Genomic DNA, 16,559 nt, shown 5'->3' on the forward strand with positions numbered 1-16,559 from the left:
ACAAACAAACAAACAAAAAACCCCCACAAAAAACCCAGGTACCTCCGTAGTAAAGGAAAGACAAGGTTTGAAGAGTTACTATGGACAATAAGATTCAGGAGAAGCTTCAGATGGTCCCAGCTTGATACCGGAATCATCCTCTGCTTCTCCAAAACTATTCTCCTGCAGGTACTGGCCCTACTCAAACATAGGAAACAACCTCAAAACAACCAATGGGGGAATATCCTCTATGCATGGCAACTTTTAAAATAATAGAAAGAAAGAAGGAAGGAGAAAAGAGTGTAAGCAAAAAAATAGTTGAAAGACCTATATAATTCCAAAATATCTTCCAGGGTCTCAAAGAATTACCAGCAGCATGATATTGGGGAAAAAAAAAAAAAAGAAGGAAGAGACACTTAAAGAAGAGATTTAAGGGTTTCACAAAGAGGTTTCTACATAACAGAAATGAAGTTAGTGTACCTTGGCAAATAAGCAAGGAAAAAATCAATATACAGCTTTTTAAAATTAAGTAAGAGACATGATGGAAATGTTGACAAGATCTCAAAATTGAAAGGGACATTGACATACAGATCACAGAGATGATAGTTATGGAAAACAAAAAGATCCAACGTACACATAATTAGTGTTTCTGAAGAAAAAGACAAAGCAAATGGAACAGAAAGAGAAAATGGAATCTACAGATTGAAAGGCTTACCATGTCCTAGGAAAATTTAAGTTAGAACAATCAATACCAAAATGTAACATGGTATGGGGCGCCTGGGTGGCTCAGTCGGTTAAGCATCTGACTCTTAGTTTCGGCTCAGGTCATGACCTCAGGGTTGTGGGACTGAGCCGCACATCAGGTGCCATGTTTGGAAAGACAACAAATAGATAGTATTGAATATACAAAAATACAGCATCTACGCACTGCTCTTCTAAAACATATTGGTGGATGAATCCAGGTCAAGTCAGACAAACCATGGTAAAACAGACTGATTGGACTAACACAAGATTCAGATGAAACAACTACGGGAATAGTGGTTTTCAAAAAGAATGTCATAAACCTTGATAAGGTGAAAGTAATAATATAATGGGAATTTGGGGAGAACGGTTTCCGGGGAAAAATCCAAATATGCTCACTTCTTCCAGGCAGTTAGTAGAAGGAGATACTCTGAAACATGGGTTAAAAACACCACCACCACCATCACCACCACCACCAATAAAAACTTAAAACATTTCACTATCTTTTCTTCTTAATTTTGGACAGATATTTTTAGGAATTAATCCACTGGAATTGAATTAGATGGAACATTTATCTGAAGTTCACCTCAAGTTAAAGTTCTTCAATTTTACTTCCATTTAGTTTCAGGTAACATTCAATTTCATGGCATCTATGGAATGATTTCCATTTTTCTAAAATTATAATATGTATTCATCTATCTTTCTGTCTGTAAATATGCATAGAAAGAAGGCTAGCAGTGAGTATATTGACAGTGGCTATTTCCAAGTTAAGAGCATCTAGATGATTTTTACTTTCTTTTTATTTTTTACGAGTATGTATTATTAAAAGTTAATTATTAAAAATACATAATGTTCACAAATCTGACCATCTTGCTCCTTTGTTCAACGTCTCTCTTTTAAAAAATATTTAATTTTAATTTTAAAAAAGATTTTATTTATTTATTTGAGAGACAGACAGAGAGAGCATGAGTGGGGGTGGGGGGGAGGGACAGAGGGAGAGGGAAAAGCAGGCTCCCTACTGAGCAGGGATCCCAATGCAGGACTCAATCCCAGGACCCTGGGATCATGACCTGAGCAGAAGGCAGACACTTAACTGACTGAGCCATCCAGGCGTCCCTAACTTTCATTTTTTAAAGATTTATTTATTTATTCTAGAGAGTGAGAGAGTATGCAAGCAAGCAGGGGTGGGGTGGGGAGGGGCAGAGGGAGAGGGAGAGGGAGAGGGAGAGAGAATCCCAAGCAGACTTCGTGTTGATCATGGAGCCCAACATGGGGTTCCATGACCCCCAGGACCCCGAGATCATGACTCCGGCTGAAACCAGGAGTCAGACGCTTAACTGACTGTACAACCCTGGTGCCCCTTAAGCGATTTCTATGCCCAAGGTGGGGCTTGAACCCACAACCCTGAGATCAAGAGTCACGTGCTCCACCCACTGAGCCAGCCAGGTGCCTGTTTATGGTAGTTTTATTCATAATTGCCAAAACCTGGAAGCAACCAAGATGTCCCTCAGTAGGTGGACAGATAAATAAATTGTGGTACATTTAGATAACAGAATATTACTCAGCACTAAAAAGAAATGAGCTATCAAGCCATGAAAAGACAGGAAAGAACCTTAAATGCATATCACCAAGTGAAAGAAGGCAGTCTGAAAAGGCTACATACTGTATGATTCCAACTATGTGACATTCTGGAAAAGGCAAAACTATGGAGACAGTAAAAAGACCAGTGGTTGCCAGAGCATCGAGGATTTTTAGGGCAGTGAAAATAATCTTCATTATAATGATAGATTCATGTCATTGTAAATTTGTCCAAACATATGGAATGTAAACCCCAAGAGTGGACCCTAGTGTAATCTGTGACTTTGGGTGATTATGACTTCTCAATGTAGGTTCATCCATTGTAACAAATGTATCACTCTGGTGAGTGATTATATTGATACTGAGAGAGGCTCTGTTATGTGTGGGGTTGGGGTATGTGGGAAATTTTTGTACCTTCTTCTCAGTACTGTTGTGAGCCTAAAACTGCTCTACAAAAATAAAATTAAAAAAATTTTTTTAAATATAAAGGCTGAAAAAGATACAGTTGGAAATTATATACTTTAAAATAAATCTAATGAAACTTTTGGTTTATAACTACTGTATGCTCATCAAAACTATGGAAAAAATACAGGAAAGTGTAAACAAAGTATATACTGCTTTTTAAAAAGATTTTATTTATTTATTTGTCAGGGGGGTGCACAAGCAGGGGGAGCGGCAGGGAGAGGGAGAAGCAGGTTACCTGCTGAGCAAGGAGTCTGATGTGGGATTCGATCACAGGACCCTGGAATCATGACCTGAGCCAAAGGCAGATGCTTAACTGACTGAGCCACCCAGGCATCCTTATACACTGCTATTTATTTATTTATTTATTTATTTATTTATTTATTTAAAGATTTTATTTATTTATTTGACAGAGAGAGAGAGAGAGAGAGACAGCCAGCGAGAGAGGGAACACAAGCAGGGGGAGTGGGAGAGGAAGAAGCAGGCTCCCAGGGGAGGAGCCTGATGTGGGGCTCGATCCCAGCACTCCGGGATCATGCCCTGAGCCAAACGCAGACGCTTAACGACTGAGCCACCCAGGCGCCCCTACGCTGCTTTTTAAAACCGGATATTGTATTATGAACATCTTCCTGCGTTACTAAATATGCATTAGAAGATTATGGTTTAATGCTCTGAACCATGGCTATGTAACTGATCATACACTGCTACACTTTAGTTGTTACCAATTTAAGATTTTATTTGAGAGAGAGAGAGAGAGCAAGAGAGAGAGCGAGTGAGGGGAGGGGCAGAGGGAGCAGCAGACTCCCTGCTGAGCAGGAAGCCAGACGTGGGGCTCAATCCCAGGACCCTGAGATCACGACATGAGCCTAAGGCAGACGCTTAACCTACGGAGCCACTGGGGCACTCCAGTTGCTACCAATTTATTGTTATTATAAATAGTGTTGTAGTAAATATCACAATACAGATTAACCTTGAATCCTATTTTTAAAAAAGTTTATTTCTTTATTTACTTAAGTATCTCGATACCCAAAGTGGGGCTCGAACTCATGACCTCATACTCCTCCGACTGAGTCAGCTAGGCGTCCCACCTTGAATCCTATTTTTCTTAAAGATTTTATTTATTTATTTGAGAGAGAGAATGAGAACAAGTGGGGGGGAGGGGCAGAGGGAGAGGAAGAGGCAGACTCCCCGCTGAGCAGGGAGCCTGATGCAGGGCTGGATCCCAGGACCCCGAGATCAAGATCTGAGCTGAAGGCAGATGCTTAACCAACTGAGCCACCCAGGTGCCCCTTGGATCCTATTTTTATGGTATATTTGTAACCTCTTCCAAGGAGCAGTACTAGACACAAATGCAGCTTTGTGAAAGCCTCCCCTCGCTGGTCCCCACTTTACCTCTGTTGCAGTCCTTCCCCCAGTAGCCTCCCTTCAGTTCCTAGAATAATCTGCCTTTGAAGCAGTACTGAAACAGCTTTCGGTTTTCACATAATAGCTCCATATCGGCTAGGTCTACTTCAGTCTCCATCCCTAGTTTCTTTTCTAGGAAACATTGTTGTCCTTTGCGCCTTCTGGGAGGATGGGAGCCCTGACTTGCTCTTGCCAACTGGGCCTGGAATGGTGCCCTTGAGCCTCAGCCCGGTCACTTCTTTGTGTATCTGGAGAAAAGGACTGCAGGAGGCTTTATTTTAATCTCTTACAGTGAGAGGATGCTTGGTCAGATATACTTTGGCAGCCAAGCATACGGCCTTTTTTTGCTTTTGTTTTTTTGTAGGGGAAAGGCTCTTACTGGGTCTCAAGAGGAGAGGGGGTTTAATTACCCACATGACCCCAAGAGTCCCAGACTTTGCTTTGTGGCTTCTCTTTCACTGTATGATTTGTATGGATTTATTGGAAAACACAAAGACTTCCAGGAACTGCTAGCAAGCCAGACTCATTTATGTTTCCTAGTAGGTACTGGATTCTATTTCCCTGCTCAGCTAAAATTAGTCTGTAGAAGTCTTGGGCTTGTTAATGCCAAACTGATGTGAAGACAAGCACTGGGAGAAATGAGATTTTTATTGTGCTGCGACCTTAGGACAAATGGAACCAAATCTACAGGATGGCAAAATAAAGAGCTGTAGAAAAACCCTTCCAAGCCAAAGTACTCATTTAGCACTTTCTAGAAAGTTAAAAATAACTATGCAAGTCAGGGATCCAGACCGTTTTATTTAATTAAAGGAAGAGAAAACAATTTCAGTTAAGTCTCAGAGTCACCATTGCTGGGTAAATGAAAAGAAGGTGAGGAGAGGGGGTAGGGATGTCCAGGCGTCGCTCAGGTTCTTTGAGAGCACGCCTTTTACGTGCTGGCCACAGGAAGAAAGCTTATGGTATGAGTGGAGTCATTCATTTATTTGACAAATATGTATTGAGGGTTATGATAGAGGTTGGGGGTGCAGGAACAAAAGAACAGAGGGGCTTATGGTATAGAGTAAAAATTAGAGTGTATGCTAGGATATAACAGGACAACGAAATTGTAACAAAAGTGCCCATGGCAAATCAGGGATAGCGCCACAGAATGTAAGGTAACACTTGAGCTGAGGTTTGGAGGCGGAACAGAAGATCGCTAGAGGGACCAGGTGAGGGGTTAGGGAAGAAGCCTGCTAGAGGGAGGGGCTAGCATATGCAAAGGTGTGAATGCACAAGAAAGCACCGTACATTTGACGCCCTGCCTAAATATGGGACCGGACATAGATGGGCGTACTGAGTCAGCTAGGCGTCCCTATGACAAAATGGGGCAGTCCTACCTATTTTGTCATGGGAATAGATGTGATGTGGGTATGAACACGTGTTGGCTGATGAGGCCAAGCGGGGAGATAGGGATCAGACCACGGAAAGTTTTGAGACTTTGCAAGTCTTGCTGAACAAGAGGTCACTAGGCTTCAAAGCACTTTCATGGGTATGGGTTATAATTGGGGGGATGGGCTTTGTTGTCTTCCATCATGATCATGCCTCTCTTGAATCCCCACCCTTTCCAGTCAGAGCACTTTGGAGCCATGTAGCTGACCTTCTTCCCACTCACCCTGCAGAATGAAGCCCATGAGAAGACCACAGTGTTTTTATAAAAAGGCTTAAAAACATCATTATATTTTCAAGGAACTCTATTCTATGGTTTGAATTTATCAAATCAAATCTTATCACAACGTACACAGAGTTATTTCTAATTTAGCATTCACTTGTATGGATGCAAGCTGAGTAGAGAGGGAAGAATATTTTATTAGATATGTGGGGTAGTCTTTAAAAAAATATATATGTATGTATATATATGTATGTATATATACATACACACATAAAATTTAGAAATATAGGGTTTCTAAAAAAAAAATCAAACTACACAGAATTTTGTAGAATTAAAAAATGAAAGTATCCCTCTTCCCTGCCCCAATTAAGTAGCAGCTACTATTAACAAGCCTGGAACATGTCTTTTTTAAATTTTATTTTAAAGATTTATTCATTAATTTTAGAGAGAGCATGAGAGGCAGGGGCAGAGGAAGAGGGACAGAGAATCTCAAGCAGACTCCACGCTGAGAGCAGAGCTGGAAGGGCGTGGATCTCAGGGTCCTGATATCATGACTTGAGCAGAAACCAAGAGTCGGAGGCTTAACCCATTTTGCCACCCAGGCGCCCCTGGTATGTATATTTAGAAATTATCTCTGCATAGAAATATGTGTGTGTATGTGTGTGTGTGTGTGTGTGTGTGTGTGTTTAGAGAGAGACAGACAGCGTGCAATGGGAGAGGGGCAGAAGGAGAGGGGGAGACAGAATCCTAAGCAGGTTCTACACTCAGTGCGGAGTCCAACCCGGGGCTCGATCTCACAACCCCGTGATCATGACCTGAGCCAAAATCAAGAGTCGGTCGCTGAATGAACCAACTGAGCCACCCAGGTGCCCCTGCGTGCGATTTTTTGTTGTTTTGAAATATAAACAAAATAATTCTATGGACTCTTCCGCTACATTAAGAAGCACAAAAGGAACAAACGACTAAAGCTGTAGGTTGCATTTTCCAATCACACACAATTCCCAAGTACCCCAGAGAGGGTCTCTAATCTCCACCGTGGGCCTGAACTTCAGCACTGCACAGTGAGACAGCTTTGCACAAAAGCAGCAGCGATGACTGTCATGCCAACACCTATTCGTTAGGTCCAAAACCGTGAACTGTTCTCTTTCTTCAACATCTAGCATGGTATGTTGCCCATTCCAGGCTTTTAATATGTACCTGTTCACAATATCCAATTTAATATCATATGACTCAGTAAATGAGCAGAATATCTATGGCGGTATTAAGAACTGGATAAAGTTGCCAGAAGTATTCATTCAGTTGTCTAATGACTGTGATTATGCCTTCTTTTCTTGACAACTGAATATTTGTGCCTCTGTAAGTGATTAGGTAAGTGGTTGACTGAGGTGAGCTCCTCTGGCCAAACGTTTCCCTGAAATCAAGCAAGGAGGCTCAGAACAATGGAAGAGAGAACTGACCACACGCAGTGCCCACAATACCAACCAAATGCACTCTCGAATACACACTCGTCACAAACGGGTGACCTACTTTCCTGCAGGAAGGCAGGAATCAATCCTGTCTTCCTTTCTGGTTTTGGGTCCTACTGCTGCCATTTATTCAATGTGTGACCTCGGAGAATTCTCTTTTTTTTTTTTTTAAAGATTTTATTTATTTATTTGACAGAGAGAGAGACAGCCAGAGAGAGAGGGAACACAAGCAGGGGGAGTGGGAGAGGAAGAAGCAGGCTCCCAGTGGAGGTGCCTGATGTGGGGCTCGATCCCATAACGCCAGGATCACGCCCTGAGCCGAAGGCAGACACTCAACGACTGAGCCACCCAGGCGCCCCTCGGAGAATTCTCTTAATCTCTATGAGCTTCAGTTTCTTCGTGTGAAACAAAGCATAATAAAACCTATCCTGCACGGTTAGTCAAAGACTCAAAACGAGACGGCCTTTGTTAAAGTATGTGTCAGGCACGGGACAGATGTAAGATATGGTAGTTGAGGCAGAGGTCTTGGAGCCAGACTCTAACACTTACTAGCTGGATGACCTCAGGTGAATTATTCAACCTCTCACCAACCACGGCTTCTTATCCACAACATGCGAAGAATCATTGGACTATTTTGAGGAGTAAGTGAGATCATGTATTTAGCATGGTTTTTGGCACAGACAATAATGGCTGACTCCATATTTATCATTATCATTATTAGTGTAGGTCCTCCATACAACTTTCCTTTTTTCTTCCTCCCCTAAATTCTTCTGAGTCCTCCGAATAACCTAAAGGAAGATTCCAAAGCTCTGCTTTTTCTGGGTTAGGAAATGTGAGGCTGAATGAATGAATAAAGATTATGTGTTGCTAGGGACTGGACTGTACCCTCCCAAAATTCATGTGTCGAAGCCTTATCCTCCAGTGTGACTGTATTTGGAGATAGGGTTTTGAGCAAGTAATTAAGGTGAAGTGAGGTCATAATTGTGGAGCCCTAATCCTGTAAGACTGGTGGCCTTCTTAGTAGAGAATGAGAGAGAAATTTCTTTTTCTTCTTTCCATGTGAGCATACAAAAGCAGTCAGCCATCTGCCAGCCAAGAAGCAAACCCTCTCCAGAAACTGATGCTCTTGGACCTTAATCTGGGACTTCCAGCCTCCAGCACTGTGAGATAATGAATTTCTGTTGGTTAAGCCATGCAGGCTACGGTATTTGGTTATGGCAGCCTGAGCTGACTAAGACACATGGTTTCCTTGAGTCTTCAAACTGGCTTCTTCAAGTATTTATTTTTGGCAGGTTGACTACCTCTCTACTGTAGCATTTCACAAGAGGAGATGTTGCTGAAGCTGCATGATCTTCAGAATACATAAAAAAATTAGTAAATTAAGATAGACGGTGAGAATGATGACCTTGATAACCAAGCTAAGATCTTTGGTTTGAGGGCAGTCTTCACCATTCAGATCGGGCCCTGAAAAAACATCTTGCATTGTTGGGCAAAGCAGACACCGCGCAGGGGGATGTCCGTGTGTAAAAACGGGGGGCTGGGGCATAAGCCCATTCATGTTATTACTAATCTTAATAGCGGGAAAAGAAATCACAACTTACACCGACAGAGTAAAAGGGAAGTACGTTATCTTTGAGAAACAAGCAACTTCTTTCACTGATTCACTCAAAACCATGTATCTTTCAAGGTTTATAGAGGAGGAAGTTTAGGAGGAAGTTTAGGAGGTCAAGTAACTTGTGTAGGTGACAGTTAATAACCTGATAAAGCTGAGGCAGGTGGGGCACTCTGGCTCTAGACCTGTGTTCTTGAAAGCATTACAGAACCTACTGGCATAGATAGAGAAAAAACTCCCCCATGACGACCCCAGTAGTTTACCCTGAGCCAAGGAAAATGGAGAATAAATTGAAACTTTTTTCTTTTTTTAAGTTTATTTATTTTTTTAAGTAATCTTTACACCCAGTGTGGGGCTGGAACTCACAACCCCGAGATGAAGAGTCACATGCTCTTCCGACTAAGCCAGCCAGGCAGCCCTGAAACTTTTTTCTTATCTCTTTACAGGGCACTGAAATGACAGGAGCCCCCAAATCTAACACAATGAAGGTCACTTCCCAACAAAGATACCTAACACAATGAAGAATATCTTTTTTAAAAAGATTATTTATTTATTTGAGAGAGAGAGAAAGAAAGAGCATGAGCAGGGAGAGGGGCAGAAGGGGAGGAGAAGGAGAGGGAGAGAATCTCAAGCAGACTCCGTGCTGAGTGTGGAGCCCTATGCGGGGCTCGATCTCACCACCCGAGATCATGACCTGAGCTGAAACCAAGAGTCCAACACTTCACCAACTGAGCCACCCAGGCTCCCCAAGAATATCTTTCATAACCGGCAGCCAACACAGTTAATGGTAAAACACTAGATGCGTTCTCAAACAATTCATTAATGCAGATCAAATTACCTGCTCTTACCACAATTGTTGAACACAGTTTAAGAAATTCCACCCAAAGAAATAAGAAGTGGAACATAAATAAGAGACATACATGGAAAGACAGAAGACTATATTAGTATTATTTGCAGATGCTACACCCATAACACTAAGAGAATCAAGTGAAATGTTCTTAGGTTCTTTAAAGAAGTTTCTTAAGTAGATGGAGATAAAAAAAATACACATAAAAATCAGTAAATTGGGGCGCCTGAGTGGCGCAGTCATTAAGCGTCTGCCTTCGGCTCAGGGCGTGATCCTGGTGTTCTGGGATCGAGCCCCACATCAGGCTTCTCCGCTAGGAGCCTGCTTCTTCCTCTCCCACTCCCCCTGCTGTGTTCCCTCTCTCGCTGGCTGTCTCTCTCTGTCAAATAAATAAATAAAATCTTAAAAAAAAAAAAAAATCAGTAAATCTTCTCCATACCAGCAGTGAAGCCTTAAAAAATACATCAGAAAAAGTCTTATTCATAACAATAACAAAAAATAAGATAAGCCAAAATAACCCAAGTAAGAATGTTTTTGGCACTCAGACGAAAGAAACTACAAGAAGTCCTGTCCTTTGTCTCTGTAATTCATCATCTAGGAATCTACCTAAGGACAGGGTCAGAACTTCAAAGATTTATTATCAGATTTTAAAATACTGGGGCTCCTGGGTGGCTCAGTCGGTAAAGCATCTGCCTTCAGCTCAGGTCATGACCTCGGGGTCTTAGGATCGAGTCCAGCATCGGGCTCCCAGCTCAGCGGGGAGTCTGTTTCTTCCTCTCCCTCCCTCGCCGCTCCTGCTCTCTCTCTCTCAATCTCAAATAAATAAGTAAATTCTAAAAAAAAAAGATTTTAAAATACTTTAATATCAGGGAAATTTAAATATTCAATAGTAGGAGAATGTTAATCAGGTTATAATACATCCTTGTGATCACATCTTTAAAACTATTCTAAGGACTATTTAATACTTGGGGAAAGGCTAAAAATAGTCCTCGTGAAAAAAAGGAGGATACAGATTTTTTTTATAGCATCTGATGCTAATTTTGCTTAATATTGGTGTTCTTCTCTGAGCAGGCAATTCTCATTTGCTTCACAATTTTCTGAAATATCCCCATGCCCACTCCTCAGGTTACATGACGCCAGATGCCTAATTCTCCTCCTCCTCATCTGTGGTTTTCTCTTCTTGCCTTCCCTGATCTCCATACTCTCTTATCACCCCACTGATCCAAGGGCAACTGCATCCACTCCAATGGTTTTAATCTTTCTATGTGCTAAGGATGACTAGCCTGTTCTTTCCTGTAACCCAATTCTCACCCGCAAACTATGCCAGCTAATCTCTATCTACCTAGACTTCTATGCCTGTAATTTCCGTTATTCCGGATTTCTTCTGTTCTTGAAATCCTGCCATTTAAATCTCTTCAATAAGACCCAAATTCATCCCCTCATCTCCATCTTACCTGCTGCACTCTAAACTGGGACATTCTCCTTTTGCCAGGACAAATGCGCGAGACTGATTGTGGTCTGTGGTCCTAATCTCTCCAATCCATTCTATCATCAGAGTCATTGGAGCGATCATTCCAAAACTTTAATTTAATTTTTTTTTTTTTTAGAGAGAGAGCACAAGTGGGAGGGGGTAGAGGGGCAGAGGGAGGGAGAGTGAATCCTAAGCAGGCTCCACGCTCAGTGCAGAGCCCAGTGTGGGGCTTGATCTCACGACCCTGAGATCATGACCCGAGCTGAAATCAAGAGTCCCTCAGTGAACCAACTGAGCCACCCAGGAGCCCCAGAGTGATCATTCCAAAGCAAACAACCGATCATCTGTCTTCACTATTCATTGTTTCTGTTTCTGCTGTGATGTCATGAAGGTTCAAACAGTAAGAGGTGCATGTCTGCCACGGCTAATCTATTTACCGCTCATCCAAACTCCATCCCCCAACCTTTTTCCCTTGTGGGAGGAAGCAGCTAATTAAAGCAGGTGCTGAAATGAAAAAGGAAACCCAGGGAGAGTGACTCAGCTCATGGACAATGCATGGAGACAACCTAAGCCTAACAATCCATTGGATTTTTCTCACCAAAGTGGTCTTAATCAACTTAGAGCCATTTATAGTGTCTTCTCTTCCCCAGGCTCTGCTGTGGATCTTCCTGAGGTTTTAGGCATTTTCCAGGTACTACCCACAGAACCTAGTCTGTCTTTTTAGCCTGTTTTCCTTTGTTTACCTCTGCTTAACCTACCTTTTGTTCCTTGGTTTGGCTTGGACACTTGAAATACATCTCCTAGCTCGGCATCCTAAGCAGTCCAATACCTAGGACCCAGCCTAGGCCAATCCCCTAGACCTTCACTAACCTAACCAAACAAAAACACAGGCTGAGGGGGTACAAAGCATACAGGCTTTGTAAGATGCTGAGACAAAACGAGCATTTTTCCTACTTACAGCCTTTACTTCTGCACTTCCTTCCCTGTCCTTAACTGTGTATCTAGAATCTGGATAACAGAAACCACATAGCAGACAAGTGAGCTACATCTTTCTTATAGATTTCCCTTGTATGTCCCGGAATTAAGGCCAACTGTTAAGTAAAGTTACCAGTTCATGTTAGAAATTGGTTAGTGTTTGCGTGCTTAAAGGTAAACTATCCAAATGGGACTCATTTCCTGGACAAACAGGATCTGAAAATTATGGTATAAGTAGATACGGGTTATAGTAACGATATAACTTCTCTAGTACTCCTGGCCTGTAAAAACAGCAGGGCAAATTTTGTTTTGTAGGAACGAGTTGAAAACATTAGCAAAATTACTACTTTGGCCTTTTTTTTTTTTTTTTTAAAAGATTATTTATTTATTTATTTGACAGAGATAGAGACAGCCAGTGAGAGAGGGAACACAAGCAGGGGGAGTGGGAGAGGAAGAAGCAGGCTCATAGCGGAGGAGCCTGATGTGGGGCTCGATCCCAGAACGCCGGGATCACGCCCTGAGCCGAAGGCAGACGCTTAACCGCTGTGCCACCCAGGCGCCCCACTACTTTGGCCTTTTATATAGTTTCAGGGTGATTGTTTTATTTCTTCTTTGCCTATACTTAAAGGAACTTGTATCTTCATCATGTTATAAGTTGTATTATCTCCTTCTTGCACATTACCCAATAACAGAAAAGGAAAACCTTAAAAGAAGGAAGCAAGCACAGTCTAATTTATAATAAATCCCGAGAGCCACGTTGCTGGTAAGGAACAGATATTTAAGCCCAAAGGGTAGTAATACTCATGAACTCTGTTGCTGTTATATAGACCTCTGATTTTTTTTTTTAAAGATTTTATATATTTATTTGACAGAGAGAGAGAGCAAAAGCAGGGGGATGGGGAGAGGGAGAAGTAGGCTCCCCACTGAGCAGGGAGCCTGATGTGGGGCTTGATCCCAGAACCCTGGGATCATGACCTGAGCCAAAGGTAGACGCTTCACTGACTGAGCCACCCAGGTGCCCCTGATTTTTTTTTTTAAATTGAAGATGAAGGTCAGTAATTATATATGCCAGAAAATAATCAGAGTTTAAGGCACATGTATGGTACTCGAAACTTTTTCTATTATAAAAATTTACAAAGAAGTTAAAAGAGTAGTATAATCAACACTCACGTATCTTTCATCAAGATTCAAATTGTTAATATTTTACTATTTTGGCTTAATCTATATAGGTATGCATTTTTTTTTATTTTAAAGATATTTTATTTATTTATTTATTTATTTATTTGACAGAGAGAGACAGCCAGCAAGAGAGGAAACACAAGCAGGGGGAGTGGGAGAGAAAGAAGCAGGCTCCCAGGGGAGAAGCGTGATGTGGGGCTTGATCCCAGAATGCTGGGATCACGCCCTGAGCCGAAGGCAGATGCTTAGCGACTGTGCCACCCAGGTGCCCCTGCATTTTTTTTTTCTGAATCATTTTAGAGTAAATTGCAGACATCATGATCAGTCATATTATATTTAGCCTTGGTTTTCAATATCTGCTTTCAAGTATTTTTTCATTCACGTTTTATAAAATCCTTAAACAAGATTTAAAAAAAGAATAATTACGTTATGTTGTTAGAAAGCAAGATTTATGGTGTAAGAAAAAAGAAGATTCGATGTAAAAATCAAAGATATTAAACAAAACTCCTGAAATATTAACTCTACATTGTAAGAATTAGTATTTCTGATTTCATTTTCCTTAAAAAAAAAAAAACCCAAAACATATTTACTAGCTCTGTCCACTATGAAGGTCAAGTAACAACAGGAAATAATAATACTGTAGCAATAAACACTCCTAGTAACTCTGGTTATGGTCTCTAAACACCACACCCTACCAAGAGAAACCAAAGCTCCCTGGAGGGACGGCTGATGCCAGCACTGGTGCAGGAAAGCATACAAGAAGGTGCTGGAAAATCTCGTTGTCCCTGACAGCAAGCAAATCCTACAAAACTAAAAAGACCATGCCAAAAGGACATAGGAGCTAACATTAAGAGGCTCAAGAACCAAAGACGAGACAACTGGAGAATCAAAGAACACGCCTGAAACGGAAACCCTGAATACATAAAAACACATAGGTACCAGATGAAATTAAAAAGTGCCCTCCTCTCCCATCTAAGCCACAATGGATTACCACTGGAGGTATGCAGGGCATTGACTCCTTATTCTGAAAATGGCAATTAAAGAATTAAGCATTTAGGGGCGCCTGGGTGGCTCAGTTGGTTAAGCATCTGCCTTTGGCTCAGGTCACGATCCCAGGGGCCTGGGACTGAGCCCTCAGTCCAGCTCCCTACTCAGTGGGGAGTTTGCTTCTCTCTCTGCCCCTCTCCCTGCTCCTGCTCCCTCTCCCTCTCTCTCTCAAATACATAAATAAAATAAAATAAGAATTAAGCTTTATCCTGTCTTTTCAGATCAAATTATATACTAGGGTAACTAAATAGCCCCAGCTGATAAAGTTTTGCTTTGCAGGAGAATTATAGCTAATACATTTAGAATGCAGGAGACATTTAGAAACTCAGCATTTGGCTATTTCTGGTTAACCAATGATTCAGGCAATCGTGAAAGCATTACATGAAAGGTGGGTGTGAGTCTTTAAAATGAAAGGAGTAGCCATTGCCATGTGAATTCACTGATCAATGGTAGAATCATTATAAGCGAGACAATCAGATAGCTTGCGGTCCCCTGAAATGATTCAATATGAAGTACACAGTACAGTTGATGCAGTGTTCTCTCCCCTGACAGTTCCAGCTAAGTTCTCATTTGCAGGAAATATGGATGATAGAAGAACAACTTAATACCATGAGGAGGCAGACAAATCCAGAATGCACGACATTCTACATGACAACTAAGCTTTTTCAACAATCAAAGACAAGTTGGGGAAGGAGGAAGGGACAACGAAGTGCAGAATGCCAACCAACTATCCTGTGTGGACTCCTCTAGGCCCTGATTTGAACAAACCAATTGAAAAAACACTCTGAGTTACTTGGAGAAATGTCAGTATGGACTGGGTGTTGGAGGACACCAATATTAACGAATTATTAATTAATTATTAACTTTGTTGGACGTGATAATAATGGCATTGTGACCATAGGGAAGAACGTGTATCTTCTTAAGAGATGTGTATCTAGCTCTCCAGGGGTGAAACAACCTGATGGCTGGATTTTCTTTAGTAATGCGTCGCACACACAAAAGATGTGAAGTGGGGGTAGATGAAGCAAGTATAAAAAAGGCTGGATAATTACTGGGCTTTGGTAATGGGCATATGGGGGTTCATGACACGGTTCTTTATACTTTTGTGTAATTTTCGAACTCTTGTAACAATTTTTTTTTTAAAGATTAAAAGAGAAGTAGCTATCTTCGGAGACAATCTGAACAGAAGTTGAAAACACTTATTTGCATTACACTGTCATTTAAAAACAAATGTGAAACTATTTTAAGTAGACTTCTCAAATAAGATGTTCTTATCCACCCACATTAGTTTTTTTGTGTCTTTTGAGTGTACCGCTGAGTATTTTTATTGCCAACGAATTTCTACATTTTTGAAGGATAAATTACCTGTTGTCAATAATCATTATACTGGAGGGTGGAATCCCCAAAACATCACAGCTCTGCAAAAGTTCTTTCTTACGCACCTCCCCTTGATTGTAGTAATTTCCTGAAGATAACAAATAGACAGTGGTAGATTTCTTTAATAGTGGAAATCCATCAGTTTACTCGTTCTTATCTCATCTTGTTCCCTAAGGGACTTAAGCCACCTGAAAACTTGTGGTTATGATAAAACGCTGAAGGAAACACTCCTATGAGAAGACTGACAGCAGCCCAATCTTTAGAATCACCACCATTTAATCCTTCCCCATCTCTGTATCTATCTATCTGTCCTTTTGCCTGTCTGTCTGGCTGCATTTTGGTTGCATGCTACAGGCAGTATTGCACATCACCAAGACCACTGGCTCTGGAGTTAAGCAGACTTAAAATTGCCTCTTCTATAATTGCCCAGAGTAAGCCAGGTACCTGGGCACGCTATTAATTTGGGCACCTTTAAATTGATAGTCCTCAAATATCTGTTGAACATTTATTTAAAGCAGAGGCTCCTACTCCTGAGTATTAGGGAAAATGTGTCCCTGGGGGATCTTGACCACATCAGTGTCCCAAAGAGCTTATATATCCCTTCTTTTCCCAACACATATATTCTATTTCCTAAGAATGGTTCTGCTAAGTACAGCTTCTCTGTATCCTTACAAATAATATACAGTGAAGTTTTAGTACCACTTAAACTGCACTTACGAGCAGTTGTCTAGCTAATGCATCCCTTAATTCGACTCTCCAGCAGATAACTGCAT

The 16,559-nt window shown here is 41.4% G+C and overlaps 1 protein-coding gene across 3 annotated transcripts in view; it reads right to left on the bottom strand.

Annotated features, from left to right (window-relative positions):
- Positions 1–16,559, bottom strand: part of PIGL (phosphatidylinositol glycan anchor biosynthesis class L) — a 78,925-nt gene that overhangs the window by 49,676 nt on the left and 12,690 nt on the right. For all 3 annotated transcript variants that reach the window (XM_045778310.2, XM_045778309.2, XM_045778311.2), the window contains exon 2: positions 15,775–15,874. In XM_045778310.2, coding sequence (XP_045634266.2) covers positions 15,775–15,874 — 100 coding nt within the window. The remainder of the gene's footprint in view (positions 1–15,774; positions 15,875–16,559) is intronic.

Source organism: Ursus americanus, chromosome 14 (genome assembly GCF_024610735.1).
Source record: "Ursus americanus isolate L20-20 chromosome 14, mUrsAme1.1.p, whole genome shotgun sequence".
Taxonomy (NCBI): Eukaryota; Metazoa; Chordata; class Mammalia; order Carnivora; family Ursidae; genus Ursus; species Ursus americanus.